This window comes from Pseudorasbora parva, chromosome 1 (genome assembly GCF_024679245.1).
Source record: "Pseudorasbora parva isolate DD20220531a chromosome 1, ASM2467924v1, whole genome shotgun sequence".
Taxonomy (NCBI): domain Eukaryota; kingdom Metazoa; phylum Chordata; class Actinopteri; order Cypriniformes; family Gobionidae; genus Pseudorasbora; species Pseudorasbora parva.
Window position 1 is genome coordinate 20,066,933 of NC_090172.1, and position 17,897 is coordinate 20,084,829.

Genomic DNA, 17,897 nt, shown 5'->3' on the forward strand with positions numbered 1-17,897 from the left:
AAGTGTAAATTAGATTTATACCTCAAAAAACTTAAAAAGCCTGTATAATATAGGCAGAATTATTTAAAAAGGGCAGCAAAAATGCTTACAGCTGCAGTCCGAACTGCATGTGTCTTGTGGAAAAAACATTGCAGCTTGAGCTACTTCTCTCAGTTTATGTCACACAGGGACTGTGCTCCTCCAGTGGTTCCTACCAGACCGGTCCCAAAATGCTTATATTATGCTGATGAAATTCATCAGCCGATATGTGTCTTAGTGAAAAGCACAGTTTGGAAAATGGATTCATGTTGTACATTCTCAGATATAATTTTTGTAAACATTGAACACAAAAAAAGTTATGTACAGCAGCTTTAAATGTTAAAGGTTTCATGAACAGGCTTTGTTTTATTTTTTTATACTGTTGTCTGAGGTCAACTAATGACGTTTGTGTGGTTTTTACATTCAAAAACATTATAACTAATAAGTATTAGGCTATTTTCTACACTGCTTTTGAGGCTCTCTCCAAAACGCTAGGTTTTGATGGGTGTGCCGCACTTGGAGGTAATATGCTTTTTAAAAGTAAACATCCATAACCTTTTAATGGCCTTCATCCTTCATCCATATGAAGGACATTGGGACATTGCTCACATGTCTGAGTCCAGTGTGCTATGCGTGTTCAGTTAGACACGTACACATAAGCAGAACGATCTATAACAATGCAATAATATTACATATAAAAGAGACCTTTTATAAGTGTGTGGCACCATTCCTGTCGGATCCAATTTAGAATAAAAAGCATTGTGGTTTAATCTCAAATGACTGCAAATCCAGCTGGGCCTGATGAGATTTGTTTACAGACGATTCTACAGTGAAATTAAGCTGCTGAATCTGGAGGGGAAAAGCCAATGAAATGCCAACGACTGGATGTTCACAAGTGCTTCTTTTCTGAGAGTGTGACAGATCAAGATCTATTATGACTTCATATGAATTTTAAAAAGAAACATATTTTAAAACTTTCCCATCAAGGAAATTACAAGTAGCATTTTATGCCTCATTATGCAAAAACCTAGTTATGCAAAAAAAAAAAAAAGCATAGTGCAAAACAAACAAACAACAACCTATAGCAGATTGATTGACATTTCAGCAGTTCATGAATGCACAGCGACTCTTGACATCTTACAGGATCAACGTCGCTGCTCTTGTGTACATTTAGCCAATATTTAAATGTTTTTTCTTTCTTTTCAGTATTTGTACAAACAGCCTCCCACCGTCGCGGCCCTTGTGCGCATGAGCCAAGCGGGATGGAGTCCCTGAGCGTCACCACAAGTGTTAAAACGCACAGGATTCATGGACAGCGAATGGCTCTTATTCCGCCATTAAAATGCAACATATTAGAAAAGGTTTTTTTTCCCCCTTTGTTTATTTATTTTTATTTTTATTTTTTTCAAGAGGGAAGTGTGCAGTCGCTATTATGCTTCAGTACTCTGGACAGCGCGCGCGAGTTGATCCTAATGTGACTTATTAGACTACTCTAATTATTTTGTCTCAGAGGAAGAATTATGCTGATAAAATTCATCACAAACTGGCGAAAATACATGGCAAGGGGACTTCTGAAGTGAGAAATGGACTTTGCGGAAATTCTATTTGCTTTGTTCATTGTTGTGGTTGCGATTGTTTCTTTGTTGTCAAACTTACTGGTGTTGCTGTGTTTCATCCACAGCAGCGAAATACGCCGACAGGTGCCAGGGGTGTTCACCATGAACTTGTCATTTTGCAACATACTGATTTCTGCCCTGAACATGCCGTCCACTTTAATTGGGATTGTAAAGCACCAGAAGCCTTTTGGTTACTGCCTCTGTGTCACGCTCAGCTTTCTGGAGACCTTTCTGACAGCCAATAGCATGCTGAGCATGGCAGCCCTTAGTATAGACCGCTGGATCGCCGTGGTTTTCCCGATGAGTTACACAAGCAAAATGCGCTACCAGGACGCGTTGGTTATGGTGTGTTATTCGTGGCTTCACTCGTTCACATTCTCTCTCATCCCGGTGTTTTTCTCATGGTTTGACTACAGTCCCAGTTACGCATCCTGCACGTTGCATTTGAGCGAGGAGAGCGCCCGGACTAAGTTTACTGTGTTTGCCATTGTCTTTCATGCCACCAGCTTCATGCTCTCGCTCCTGATTTTGTGCGTTACATACTTAAAGGTGTTAAAAGTTGCACGCTTTCACTGCAAAAGGATTGACATTATAACAATGCAGACTCTCTTCTTACTGGTAGATATTCATCCAAGGTATTTATGACCATTTATTCTTATTTATTCATGGGGAAGTTTGCCAAGGTTTCCCATTTAACTGTGTGTCATTAATATTTTGTAAAACTTTTTTGAATAGTGTTAAGCAGCGCTGTCTTTCACAACAAAAGAGGAGAAAACAGCGCGCTACTAAGAAGATCAGCATTTTCATTGGCTCGTTCATCATCTGTTTCGCCCCTTATGTTATTACAAGGTAGGCCGCTTACTATTTAAAATTAAAATTTTACAAACACTATCAATGTAATTATCTGGGAGGATTGTTTATCATAGACATCTGAAGATATATATATATATATATATATATATATATATATATATATATATATATATATATATATATATATATATATATATATATATATATAGTGAGACTGAGGAAGAACACAAGGAAGTCACTTGTGCATTATAAACTTAATTGCTTGGTTGTAGAAATGTTTTGCTATTGAAAAATACAAAAGTGCCTTGAAACGGCGTGAGATGACGCTAACAATATTAATATTGTTTCCCGATATAAATAGTTAAAACTGTTGTTTTATAAGTGTTATTTAAGTAAAACTGTTGTAAGCTACTCATTTTTCACTTGAGAATGAACAGTTATTTAAAAATTTGAGTGATTATCAAATTATCATTTTACTTTTAATGCCTGAAGGGCCTATTAAGGCAAGTGATGTTTATCACTGGATTCTTTGAAAGATCAATTAAGTTATCAAACGGTTTAATATTAAAGGAACTATGTAAGAAATGTATTTCATAAAATGGCCCTGATTGTCACGTCACAAACAAGGGAAAATGGTGCGAGGACTCATGTGCAGGAGAAAGATGATTTATTTACAAAAACAAAACATAAAACTCAAATCAACAACCCACGAGGGGGAAAAACACATAATAGACTAATAAAATATAAACTTAAACAAACCAACAGAATCACGGGGAGGACGGAAGACGCAGACATTACACAAGGATCCAACACAGACTGACAAACACAAGGAGCTTATAAAGGGAAGAAATCAAGAGGGAACAGGTGGGAGAAATCAACACTAATCAGATAACAAGGGGGAGGGTTTTGTGTTGTACCCTTAAAAAGGGGAAAAGTAACGGGAGAAGGTTTAGAAAACACACATGACGCAGCTCTCGCCTTCACTCGTCTGTATTGAATACTTTTGAAAAGTGTATACAATAAAACATACATTTCAGCATTCAACATCAACCACAAACACATTTTTAATGCTTTCTAAATTATCTTTTTAACTTAATTACCATATACATTGTTAATTGTTTTAAACAGTTATCAAAATACATTTTAATACTCCTTTTTTAAATGACTTCTCAAGTGACAAAAATATTAACTGTGCTTTTAACAGCATTCAGCAGTATTCAGTATCTCAGCATCACATGAATTCACCCTTGTAGTGATAACGTATACAAAATAACTTTACAGCATACATATGTGTACTTGTATTTAGTAATAACCAGCTTAAACACATATGACACAGTAAACACTCATATATGCCGAGATGGAGCCACGAGGTCTCCAAATGCTAGCATAAAGTTACACATATTTGCAGTTAGCACGAAACTCTTTAAACAATGCAAAAATGCATATTTTACCCATATAAAACCATAATACCATAACGAAATGTATTATAAACATATGTTACTATCTACATTGCTTTGTGATTGGTAAATACCTTAAAAAGGGGAAAAGTAACGGGAGAAGGTTTAGAAAACACACATGACGCAGCTCTCGCCTTCACTCGTCTGTATTGAATGAGGAAGAGAAGCGCGCGCATGCAATCCCCCTACAGAAGCCCTGAGGCATTACCAATAGATCGACGAATAATCAACCAGTAGAAAGGATCAGCATTATCTACAATGTACTTCTCAATATTACTCGTCTATATATATTTTTAACAGTGACAACCTTAAAACGTATTCTATTATAATCATTAATTTAACAGACTATAGTAAACTGATTGTAACTTAGATGAATTAGGAACACTTGTCACATACTCCCCCTCAAAATAGATGTTGTCCCCAACATCCGAATGTAACCTTTTGACCTTTAGTGCAAATAAAATAAAAATAGAAAAAGTTTAAACCATACTCTATTAATCAACACACAATGCACAGTTATTTCAGATCAACACTTATGCTACATCGTATCTTATATAGTGCAATATTACAGACTGGAACTCTTTTCATACATTCCTTCAAGCACAGGTAAGTACCCAATATCATTGAATGTCTTTGTTCCCTGTTTTGATCTTTATTTCACGTCCACTTAGGCACATGACTGCCTTGTTAACAGTTCTGTTTGTGCAACATGGTCAAGTAACTTACACTCCCCTTTAACAAGGGTCCACGAGTGTGGTGTGATTCACTGCAACAGTGTCATATGAATGTTAGTGTAGGGTGTAACCACAGTCCACCTTATGTTCAACAGTCCATTTGAATGTGTATTCTGTGCTGAACAGTCCATTTGAATGTGTATTCTGTACTGAACAGTCCATTTGAATGTGTAATGTGTATGCATTTACTCATTTTAGCTTCTATCTTTCATGTGCTTAGTAACATAAGTATTGGAAGTGATGTGGCTGTACGATGTGTGACCACGGAACCCTCCAATTTTGTCCTTGTAATGTCCTAATGTTTTGGCAGGTTGGTGATCCAAGCTTATCATACGTGAAAACTCTCGGCCGTCTGTGCTGTCGTCTGGGCCGCTGAAGCGTCTCACCACTTGAAACAAGCAAGGGGGCGGGTTCCTCCAAAGACAAATCCTCAACAAAACTGTCCTCTCTCTCCGGTGAGGTTCCCATTTGGTTTGTCGTTCCTTGTTCTCTATCTGGCTCAGGTGGCATGTTCTCCTCCGGCTGTGTGCATTCGAGCTTCGGAGGTGTACTACACACAGGGTTCATCGTCTCAGGTGAGCAAAGCTCAGATTGCAGCTGAAGTGACACTGGATAATACTCATCTCCATCATCCTCTTCGTCCGACTGCTCTGCTTCCTCTATTTGCTCCACATTCCTTTTCCTGGCTCGTGGCTGCAGTGTCGTTTCAAGTGGCAGATGGTCACATGGGAGAAGAAGGTTACGATGTAAAACTCTTGATCTCCCTTTTCCTTTCTCAGGTCTGAGTTCATAAACGGGAATATCTGGATTCACTTGGCGCACAACTGTGTGGATAATATCCTCCCAATGGTTCCTCAGTTTTCCGGTACCCCCACGAGGTGTCATGTTCCTGACTAAAACACGGTCTCCAGGTTGTAACACTGAGCTTTTAGTTTTACTGTCATAATGTTTCTTACTCCTAATCGTAGCTTTGTGAGCATTCTCTCTTGTGATCTCATAGGCTTCTTCCATGCCCGCCTTCCACTTTTCCATGTAGTGATGGTGATTACAGTTTCCTTGTTCTGAGGTTAAGTTGAATAACATGTCGACTGGCAACCGTGGGGAACGTCCGTATAGTAAGTAAAAGGGGGAAAATCCTGTCACTTCACTCCGAGTACAATTGTATGCAAAGGTCAGTTTGTTTAGGGAGTCTTTCCAGTTATTTTTTTGTCTCTCTGTGAGGGTCTTTAACATTTGCAGTAGCGTTCGGTTAAACCGCTCTACTTGTCCGTTCCCCTGGGGGTGGTAGGGAGTAGTTCTTGACCCAGCAACTCCACAGTACTTTTTCAGTTGTGTGAACAGTTGATTTTCAAATTCACCACCTTGATCGTGGTGTATTCTTGTGGGGAAGCCAAATCTCAGTGTATAGTCATTAAATATTTTGTCTGCTGCCGTTTTTCCTGATTTTGAAGTTGTGGCGTATGCCTGGGCAAAACGTGTAAAGTGGTCAATGATTACAAGAATATATTCGTAGCCACCCTTACACTTGTCAAGATGCAAGAAATCTACTGAGACAAGTTCGAATGGTTGAGTGGTGACAATGCTCGTCATCGGGGCTCTGGTCTCACGGCTTGGCTTCTTGTGTTTAAGACATGCACACTTCCTTGTGACATAATCTTCTATTTCTCTTTGCATATAGGGCCAGTAAAACCGATCTCTGATCAGTGACGTAGTCCTGTCTACACCTTGGTGGCCCATTTCATCGTGAAGCTCCTTTAACACAGTACTTTTATATTTTTCTGGAAGCACCAGTTGTTTCCTGCTTGCTGTTTTCCTGTACAATACCCCGTTTTCGTTCATGTCCAGTTTGTCCCACTCTCTAAGAAGGCTTGTGATCTGTCGGCTGAGCTGCCTTAGTTCGTGACCTGATGGTTTATCTCCTGTCAATTTGAACTGAACCACGGGTCCCACAGTGGGGTCATTCCTCTGGTCATTTTTAACTTGTCCTGCTGTTAGTGGACGGAGTAATTTGTCTGTAGCTAGCGTTTCACATTCAGCTGAGATACCCATGGACCAAGATATGCTGGACTCATCCTGACTTTCCACTGCTTGTGTCGCTGCTCCAATCACATCATACGACATTTCCTCTGAACATTCTTTCATAAACGTCTCCTCATCCAAAGGCATCCTGGACAAACTATCTGCATCGATATTTTCTTTACCAGGGCGGTATTTTATTGTGAAATGGAAGTTGGCCAGCTCTGCTACCCAGCGACAGCCTGTTGCATTCAGTCTAGCAGTGGACAGCACATAGGTGAGTGGATTATTGTCACTATAGACAGTGAAGAATGGTGCATAGTATAAGTAGTCGCGAAATTTCTCTGTGATTGCCCACTTTAGAGCTAGAAACTCTAACTTGCCTGAGTGCAAATGATAATTCTTCTCTGCTGCAGTCAGGGTACGGGAGCCATAAGCAATCACACGTAGTTTTCCATTCTGTCTTTGATATAATACCGCCCCTAGCCCCTGGTTGGAAGCGTCAGTATGGAGGGTGAATGGCTGGGAATATTCTGGGAAACCTAGAACAGGGGGCTGAATAAGACAGTCTATCAACCGTTCCAAAATGGCCTGATGCACATCAGACCACTCAATTGTCGTGTTGGATGGAACTCCTCTACTGTTTCGTTTTGTTTGCCACTTTCCCTTTTTATTTTTCAGGGTCTCAGTCTCGACAGGTGCTTTGAGCAGGTCATACAAGGGGCTGGCAATACGTGAAAAATCCTTGATATACTGCCGGTAATAACTCAACAGTCCTAAAATTGCTCTCAACTCGCCAACAGTACCTGGTTGCTTATCTTTTAGGGCTCTTACCGCAGCAGTATCAGCAGGGTCCATTCTGTTTCCCTCAGCAGACACAATTCTCCCAAGGTACCGCACTTCTGTCTTAAACAGGTCACATTTTCTGGGTTTCAGTTTTATCCCATGCTCCCTCAGCCGTTGCAGCACTTTTCTGACGTCACTGACATGATCCTCAAACGTTCTGCTAAACACAAGAACATCATCGAGATATGGCACACAAATTTCATCCCTTAAGCCTTCTAAGCACTGTTCCATGCAACGTTGGAATGCTGCAGGTGCATTCATGAGTCCAAATGGGATCCGAACCCACTCATATAGGCCCCATGGAGTAACAAAAGCTGTTAAATGTCTACTTCCCTTTGCCATAAATCCCTGGTGGTATGCCTTACCCTGGTCCAACAGTGAAAAGAGGGTGTTTCCTCCCAGGGTGTCCATAATGTCCTGCACTCTGGGGATGGGGTGGCGGTCTGGATGGGTTTTCTTGTTGAGCTCCCTGTAGTCAATGCACAAGCGCATAGTACCATCTTTTTTTCTGACACAAACAACTGGAGAGGAGTAAGAAGAGGTCGACTTTTCAACCCACCCTTGTGCTATCAAGTCCTGTAAATAGTCTTTCATCTCTCTATATAAAGGTTTTGGAACAGAGAGGTACGTTCTTGACACTGGCTCACTGTCTTTTAGTGAAATGTCCAATTGAAGATTCTCTGCACAGCCTATGTCATTATCAGACCTGGAGAATGATTCTGACTCTTCTCTTAACATCTGACTGACTGTCTGCCTCTGGTGTTCATTAAGGTGAGTCAAATCAACAGGAGGTTCCCATTGTTCTTGGGCAGGGGTACTTCCAATAGAATCCTGAGCCTGGACATGGTGAATGGAGGCGGTTGGTAGATTGTCTTTTTTAAATATGTTGGCAGGATACACTGATCCGGCTGACTGTACAGTTCCAATAACAGTCCTTCCTGACAGCATAATGTCATGACTTGTAGGGTTTTGCACAGTGACAATAAATTTTGGGGTCATCCCTGCCTTCACTGACACAAGAGTGTCACAAAACTCTAGTCCTTCAGGCCAACGTGGATTATCATCAGGCTCAAAGATAAGAGTCGTATCCTCTTTGAAAAGTGGGTCCTGTACTCGACACTCGATTTGGATGGAGGTACGTTTAGGCACACTGATTCTCTCATTGGCTGTCTTCACATTATAGTCACATGTCTGTCCTACACTCACTGCATTAATAAAGACTTTGGCTTTGTTTTTCTTGAGATACGGAAAAGCCATCCTTACTGCTTTCACAAGGTTGTCATTATCCACACGCTTTGTTTGATCTTGTAGGTTATCTAGGACAAGACGTTCGATGACATTGAAGCCAATAATAGGACATTGTTGTTGTTTGCCTTTTAACACTAGCATGGGTATTCTCAGCTCATCGTCACCAGCAGTAAGTTTAAAGGACACTTCGAGCCATCCGACATACGGCATTTCTGTTCCATTGGCTGCTTCGATTTGCAAAGGGTCAAGAGGGTCAACTAGCTCTGATACATCTCTGAGAGGAACATCAGGTAAATGGCTATTTTTCCATACCTCATCGATAGCACAAACTTGTGAACCTGTATCCCAAAGTGCCTGGATCTTCTTTTTGTGCAGGAAACACCAGATGACACACTTCTTTCCCACTAACTCACTTACAGTAGGTATTTTCTCTGGAGCCCGCTTTTCCTTGCACTTGACTTTATCTTGTGACTGAGTTCCCTGCTTCTTGATACCTGAACATGTATATGGCTTACAAAGTCTTCTGTGTGTGGGCCAATGGTTTCCCTGACATTCTTTTGAACAGTATAGGGTGATTTTACAAACTGAACAACATTTTAATTCCCTCCATCCTTTCTCTTCCTTACAGCCTGCACAAAACTGGGACTTATCGCTATCACTGGTTGCTCCATGTCCCATGGGAGCAACCCCTCTTAGTTTAAAGGGATTCTCCGAGCAGGCTCTACTGGTCTCTGTGCTTTACAACCTGCTCTAAAGTGTTCACTGCTTCCACACCTGAAGCAGTGCTGACAGTACTCCTCACCTGCTTGAGTACATGAGAGACACCTTGGCTGAGGGCGTCGTGCTGGGTAAAACCTCTGTGGTGCAAACCTCTGCTGGAACTGGGCCGTCTCTCTTATTCGCCCAGGGCTGAATGCTGGTCGATATTCCTGCGCTGCTGTTGGTGACTGCTGGTGGTAAAATGGCATGTCATTTGAATCGGCTTTATACGGTAAGGATTGTGAGGGTGAAAACACTGGGTAAGGGGAGGGCACAATTGCTGGTTCTCTGCTTGGTGAGAGGCACTGTGGCGGTGCAGTGGTGGGTCTTTGTATGGTTTCCCTGATTTGACAGATCTCAGCTTTCAAGTCTTTTAATAGCACCATGTCAGAGCGCATTTCTTTGATTTCTGCGAGGAGATCGGGGGGAAGTATAGCTGAACTTTGTGAGGTGGCGGTTTTCTTTTCCATCGGAACTTCACTTGACTGTACAGTATTCACATTAGTTACACGTGATGGGGCAGCATGTTTCTTTTTGTCCTGCCTCTCTTTTTCATTAGCACATGAAATGTTCAATTTCTCCAACAGCAGCTCATCTGAGGTATCTGTCTGGAGGAGGTAGGGCTGTAGGTCACCTTTAATATTATCGCTCTGGAGGCCAGTTAGGACTGTATGCATAAACAGACTCTGGACTAGTACTGGGTCATATTTTAGACTTGAATTAGCTTCCTGAGAAGCAAACAGGATTTTTTGTCTCAGATCCATTGCCCTGAGCAGGAAGTTTTGAGGGGTCTCTTTACTGTTTTGAACCTCAGAAGTGAGTCGTTTATATAGCTCTGTGGCACCTCTCTCCTGGTAATGACACCTGAGGATTCTACGGAGGGCAGGTAGTGTTAATTTGTCTTTCCCTTCAAGGTAACTTCGTAACTGCAGACCTGGTGTGATAGCACGGATTACAGCATCAATGATCTCTGACTCTGGATAGCCTTTGCTGAGCCCAGTTTCAATTTGTTTGGCCAGGCTAGAAAATGTTAGCTTATCTTTTTGCCCTGGCTCGCCTATCTGGCCAGATATCTTAAAATCTTTGCGCCACATGGAGCCATTAGGGGATGCTGGGGCCATATTTTTCTCTGGCTTGCTGGAACTGGCAGGTGGGTTCATGCTTGTTTTCATTAGGTCATACATTGCATTCTCTTTTTCTTTCAACGAAAGCCTTAGCGCCTCTACCTCTTTCTGTAGATTTTCCTGTAACTCAATTTGGCTGGAAACTTCATATTCGCTTCCGTCTGTTGCCGTATTGATTTGATCTATTATGTCATGTACACTGAGAAGGTCTGACATACCCTCATCCTCTAGGTTGGCTAATTCTTCCCGTTCAAGATACTTTATTACATGTGAAATCACTTGACTGCGAGTTTTACCAGTTACATGTTCTTTCCCTGGTCCTGAAATCTGCAGTGTATTGCATACTTTAATCAGCTGCTCGATAGTCAGTTTGTACAACGCTCCTTTAATCTCCAGTTGCAGTTTCTCTAGCTCAGACTCCATTTTATAAGAGGGCACAGACAGTAAAATGATAGTTAGTCTGACTTAATGGCTTTTTGCTACACCCTAGTGGTCAGTTTTGCTCACTTCAGGATACAAGGTGCCAGATTCGTCTGAAGACCACTTCCACTGCCCTTGCTGAACTCTTTTCTCTGATACCTGGGTTGTTTGAAGGGATGATTGACGCAAGGGCTCCACTTACAGCTCAGGGGTGATCCTCAAGCCAAACATCCCAGCGGTGCCTCCAAATGTTGTACCCTTAAAAAGGGGAAAAGTAACGGGAGAAGGTTTAGAAAACACACATGACGCAGCTCTCGCCTTCACTCGTCTGTATTGAATACTTTTGAAAAGTGTATACAATAAAACATACATTTCAGCATTCAACATCAACCACAAACACATTTTTAATGCTTTCTAAATTATCTTTTTAACTTAATTACCATATACATTGTTAATTGTTTTAAACAGTTATCAAAATACATTTTAATACTCCTTTTTTAAATGACTTCTCAAGTGACAAAAATATTAACTGTGCTTTTAACAGCATTCAGCAGTATTCAGTATCTCAGCATCACATGAATTCACCCTTGTAGTGATAACGTATACAAAATAACTTTACAGCATACATATGTGTACTTGTATTTAGTAATAACCAGCTTAAACACATATGACACAGTAAACACTCATATATGCCGAGATGGAGCCACGAGGTCTCCAAATGCTAGCATAAAGTTACACATATTTGCAGTTAGCACGAAACTCTTTAAACAATGCAAAAATGCATATTTTACCCATATAAAACCATAATACCATAACGAAATGTATTATAAACATATGTTACTATCTACATTGCTTTGTGATTGGTAAATACCTTAAAAAGGGGAAAAGTAACGGGAGAAGGTTTAGAAAACACACATGACGCAGCTCTCGCCTTCACTCGTCTGTATTGAATGAGGAAGAGAAGCGCGCGCATGCAATCCCCCTACAGAAGCCCTGAGGCATTACCAATAGATCGACGAATAATCAACCAGTAGAAAGGATCAGCATTTTCTACAATGTACTTCTCAATATTACTCGTCTATATATATTTTTAACAGTGACAACCTTAAAACGTATTCTATTATAATCATTAATTTAACAGACTATAGTAAACTAATTGTAACTTAGATGAATTAGGAACACTTGTCACATTTGCGCTGGTTTTGCTGGTTTTGCGCGGGCAGGCCAGTGCTGAGGCGTCAGTCAGAGCAGGACGCCTCAGCGGCGCACGGAGAGCAGGACGCCTCAGCGGCGCACGGAGAGCAGGACGCCTCAGCGGCGCACGGAGAGCAGGACGCCTCAGCGGCGCACGGAGAGCAGGACGCCTCAGCGGCGCACGGAGAGCAGGACGCCTCAGCGGCGCACGGAGAGCAGGACGCCTCAGGGGCGCACGGAGAGCAGGACGCCTCAGGGGCGCACGGAGAGCAGGACGCCTCAGGGGCGCACGGAGAGCAGGACGCCTCAGCGGCGCGGTGAGAGCTGGACGCCTGGGAGGCGCGGTGAGAGCTGGACGCCTGGGAGGCGCGTTGAGAGCAGGGCGCCTGGGAGGCGCGGTGAGAGCAGGGCGCCTGGGAGGCGCGGTGAGAGCAGGGCGCCTGGGAAGCGCGGTGAGAGCAGGGCGCCTGGGAGGCATCTCCTGCCCAGCAGCGTCCACCGGAACAGAGTCCACCGGCATAGGGACAACCGGAACTGGGACCACCGGAACACGATCCACCAGCACAGGGACCACCGGCACACGATCCACCGGCACAGGGACCACCGGAACACGATCCACCGGCACAGGGACCACCGGAACACGATCCACCGGCACAGGGACACCCGAAACACGATCCGCCAGAATTGGGACCACCGGAACACGATCCGCCGGCACTGGGACCACCGGAATACGATCCGCCAGCATTGGGACCACCAGAACACGATCCGCTGGCAGTGGGACCACCGGAACACGATCCGCCGGCAGTGGGACCACCGGAACACGATCCGCCGGCAGTGGGACCACCGGAACACGATCCGCCGGCAGTGGGACCACCGGCACAGGGACCACTGGAACTAGGACCACCGGAACAGGCACGGAGGGAGACTTCCTTCTCCTCCTCCTTTTCAGGACCACTGGAACACGATCCGCCGGTACTGGGACCACCGGAGTACGATCCACCGGAATCGGGACCACCGGAACACGATCCGCCGGTACTGGGACCACCGGCATACGATCCGTCGGCACTGGGACCACCGGCACAGGGACCACTGGAACTGGGACCACAAGAACAGGCACGGAGGGAGCCTTCCTTCTCCTCCTCCTCTTAGAGACCACCGGAGCTTGGGCCACTGGAACTGGGGCCACTGGAACAGGAACCACCGGAGCTATCCAGCCCCTGGTCCTAGAGGGACTGGAGTCCAGCTGTTCCACAAACTCCCAAAAGTCCGGGGTTCCCATTCTCTCAACCTCCATGGGGCTGAGAGGCATGTCCAGGCAGAGGTTAAACACCTCTGCCTTCTCTGTCTCATTGAGGTACAGGTGATGCACCTCAATAAGGAATTGGCAGGCGAACTCTCTTACACCCGCCCCCTGTTGGCGGATGTATTTAGAGTTCACCTGCCGCATCACCTGTACGTGCCTGGTTAGCTCCATAGTTCAAAGAGCAAACAAACAAAGATAAACAATCCTCTTGCTGAGTCCTCTACGGTTGGATCCTTCTGTCACGTCACAAACAAGGGAAAATGGTGCGAGGACTCATGTGCAGGAGAAAGATGATTTATTTACAAAAACAAAACATAAAACTCAAATCAACAACCCACGAGGGGGAAAAACACATAATAGTAGTGATGGGACATCTGAAGCGAGGCTCCGGAGCTTGTGTCGAGCAAAAAGGGGCGTTCCATATGAAGCCCCGATTCGAGGCTTGTATCGTTTCCGTGAAAATCACGTGACGATGACAAACGAGGCCTCGTTTTCTGTTGATTACGTCATTGCTTCATTCTGAGGATCGCTTTCGGATAAAAGTGGTTCGAAACCTCGCGCCTCTTGTGGGGTTTGCAGTAAGCATTTGCATTGGTGTTGAGGTGTTGGTTGTATGTAGTAGCGATATCATTATATATCATAGCTGTATTATATATATTATATTACATTATACTTAAATTAGTAGATTATTAGAGTAAATTATACATAGTTCAGTAGATTATTAGAGTAAATTAGCCTAGTTGTAATACCTATACTACGTAATTATTATATATATATATATATATATATATATATATATATGTATGTATGTATGTATGTATATATATATATATATATATATATATATATATATATATATGTATATATATATATATATGTATATATATATATATATATATATATATATATATATATATATATATATATATATATATATATATATATATATGTGAAATGAGAATGTATGTGTGTGAGAGTACCAGAATGAATTATGGCTTGTACAGCGCCTCATATTTTAGTAGTAGGCCTAGTGTTATTATTTTATATTATTGCTATTATTATTATTATTAATATTATTATAAGACTAGACTGTATTAGGGGAAGCTTTTCCCATCCCTGTTGCAGTTTGCTGTTCCATAATTCCAGTCCCATAAGCACTGCACTCACAATAATTTATTTACAATCATTCTGGGCATTCACTGTCATGACTAACCCAAAGAACTACTGAATAGTTGAACACAAGGTTGTGTGTTTGTGTGAGTTGTGTGTGCATAGGTTAATACAGGCAGAGTAAAATACTTTATTAATACACAGGCAATAGAAAAAGGGTGTGCCCACACTATGACAATTTGGTTGCTCAGGATGAATAGATTTGTGTGCGATGCATTGCTTTGCACAGCAGGTGTCACTAGGGAGCACACTGTTTCATGAGGCTTCAGGTAAATGAACCTTTTGGTGAAGCAATGGGCTGGAAAGCCTCAGTGGCTCAGGAAGCCTCATTTGGCCATCACTACATAATAGACTAATAAAATATAAACTTAAACAAACCAACAGAATCACGGGGAGGACGGAAGACGCAGACATTACACAAGGATCCAACACAGACTGACAAACACAAGGAGCTTATAAAGGGAAGAAATCAAGAGGGAACAGGTGGGAGAAATCAACACTAATCAGATAACAAGGGGGAGGGATCAGACAATGACAGATGCACAAGGCCATACTGACAAAACCCACATGTGCACACAAGACAGGACAGGCATGTGACACTGATGGTCACTAGACATTAAGAAATCCTCTTAATTTCAAATACTTATATCACTTACAACAGTAGTCCGGCCAGGATATTTTCATTTAAAAGTTGTTGCTGCAGCCCTCAGCTGATGTTGATGTTGACATGTTATGTTTTGGCCTGAAGCGCCGCCCTCCACCTATCTACCAATCACAAAGTCAGTAGTGTGTCATCCGGGTTGCCAGCTCAGCTCTAGTTATCACAGCTGTAGCTACAAATGTTCCTGCTGGATCCTGCAGCCTATCTGGCAACTTCAAGTCAGGGGATACACCTTTACAGTAATTTGAAAGTGATTGCAGTACCAGTTTTGGTCACAATCTTACATCTTTAAGTGCATTATCCTTTAAGTGTATAAAAGACAATAATAATTTTTGCATGCGTTTAGCATACAACACATTCACTGCTACCAACAGTCATGGTAAATTAATATTGAGTTGTGTTTTTTTGTCTGGATGCTGTAAACTATGTTTAATGGGTTTGTCTCTGTTTCCAAGGTTGACTGAGCTGCTTCCCTTTGTGGATGTCAACCGACACTGGGGTATTGTCAGCAAGTGTTTAACATACAGCAAGGCAGCTTCAGATCCCTTCGTCTACTCCCTCCTGCGGCAACAGTACAAGAAGGTCTTGATAATATTGGCCAATCGCCTGTTAAAGCGTGATTTAAACCCTTCCTCTGGACAAAGCAGCTCTATGGACACAGATAATGACTACAGTCTCCAGAGAGTCAGCTAGTGGCACTCTCACAATTGCATGTAATTATTGAACAAAACGTTGATTCAGTGTTGATGCGTCAACGCCAATTTCATTGAATTAATGTTACAAAGTTATGTTGCTTTAGCATCATTCTTGCACCCTCCGTTAATGTTGAAACAATACTGATATTTTAACCACAAATCAATTGTAATAATATTGATTCAACATTACAAAGTGATATTTTTTCAACATCACTTTTGCACCCTTAGTTAATATTGAAATAATGTTGACATTTCAACCACAAAATAATGATATTATCATTGATTCAACATTACATAATTTTTTTTCAACATAACTTTTGCACCCTCAGTTACTGTTGAAACAATTTTGATATTTCAACAACAACAACAACAACAAACAAATCAATTGATTCTATACATTGATGATGGTGAATCAATACTGAAATTAACAATAATAATGGTAATATTGTTGAATAAATGTTACACTACGATGTTGATTCTACATCACTGATGTGGAGTCAACACCGATATGATCAAAATAACCATTTCAAATTTGGAGACAACCTTTAAAAATGACACCATCTCAGCAGAATAGAACTGTACAGGTCCTTCTAAAAAATTAGCATATTGTGATAAATTTAATTATTTACTCATTATATGATTCAGTATTATTCCATAATGTAATGATAAAAAATAAACTTTCATATATTTTAGATTCATTTGCACACCAACTGAAATATTTCAGGTCTTTTATTGTTTTAATACTGATGATTTTGGCATACAGCTCATGAAAGCCCAAAAGAAAATCTAGATCAAAAGAAAATAGTTTACACTGTTGATTGTATACCAGACAAGCTGAGATAAAGAAGGACACCAGCAAAATGCAGAACATTATAATGACGTAAAATCTTATGTCATTAGATGACATATATTTGATCCTTATAAGGACAGTGGCATAGTAGCCACAAATATCATATCTAGGCCTACTATAATAAGACATTAGACATATTAGAAAAGAAAGACGCTATAGTTTCAGCCTTAGTCAAGTAGAAAAAGGCCAGTGGGTCCGCAATCTTGCTTTACTCCTTTATTAAATTTATTACACAGGCAATTAGTGTATAAATCATTGATAAAAAAATCAACAAACAATTTATAAAAAATGCAATAAATTTTAAAGAAACACTTTTTAGAAAACAAAACTCAAAGTGATCAAAATCATGTGTGACCCCCAAGTTCATATATATATATATATATATATATATATATATATATATATATATATATATATATATATATATATATATATATATATATATATATATATATATATACAGTATTGTTCAAAATAATAGCAGTACAATGTGACTAACCAGAATAATCAAGGTTTTTAGTATATTTTTTATTGCTAAGTGGCAAACAAGTTACCAGTAGGTTCAGTAGATTGTCAGAAAAAAAACAAGACCCAGCATTCATGATATGCACGCTCTTAAGGCTGTGCAATTGGGCAGTTAGTTGAAAGGGGTCTGTTCAAAAAAATAGCTGTGTCTACCTTTGACTGTACAAACTCAAAACTATTTCAAAACTACTGCAATTGGGCAATTAGTTGAAAGGGGTCTGTTCAAAAAAATAGCAGTGTCTACCTTTGACTGTACAAACTCAAAACTATTTTGTACAAACATTTTTTTTTCCCTGGGATTTAGCAATCCTGTGAATCACTAAACTAATATTTAGTTGTATGACCACAGTTTTTTAAAACTGCTTGACACCTGTGTGGCATGGAGTCAACCAACTTGTGGCACCTCTCAGCTGTTATTCCACTCCATGATTCTTTAACAACATTCCAC

At 41.2% G+C, this 17,897-nt stretch overlaps 1 protein-coding gene across 1 annotated transcript; it reads left to right on the forward strand.

Moving 5' to 3' along the window:
* Nucleotides 1-1,337: 1,337 nt before the first annotated feature.
* gpr78b (G protein-coupled receptor 78b) lies at nucleotides 1,338-17,273 on the forward strand. The gene is made up of 3 exons (XM_067449372.1): nucleotides 1,338-2,269; nucleotides 2,370-2,483; nucleotides 15,835-17,273. The coding sequence occupies exons 1-3, from the start codon at nucleotides 1,602-1,604 to the stop codon at nucleotides 16,070-16,072; spliced, it is 1,020 nt and encodes a 339-aa protein (XP_067305473.1). The 5' UTR covers nucleotides 1,338-1,601; the 3' UTR covers nucleotides 16,073-17,273.
* Nucleotides 17,274-17,897: the final 624 nt, after the last annotated feature.

Coding starts and splice junctions, on each gene's coding strand:
- gpr78b (XM_067449372.1), top strand. CDS start 1,602: ATGGACTTTGCGGAAATTCTATTTGCTTTGTTCATTGTTGTGGTTGCG. Junction 2,270..2,369: donor CTGGTAGATATTCATCCAAG/GTATTTATGACC, acceptor TTTTTTGAATAG/TGTTAAGCAGCGCTGTCTTT. Junction 2,484..15,834: donor GCCCCTTATGTTATTACAAG/GTAGGCCGCTTA, acceptor TCTGTTTCCAAG/GTTGACTGAGCTGCTTCCCT.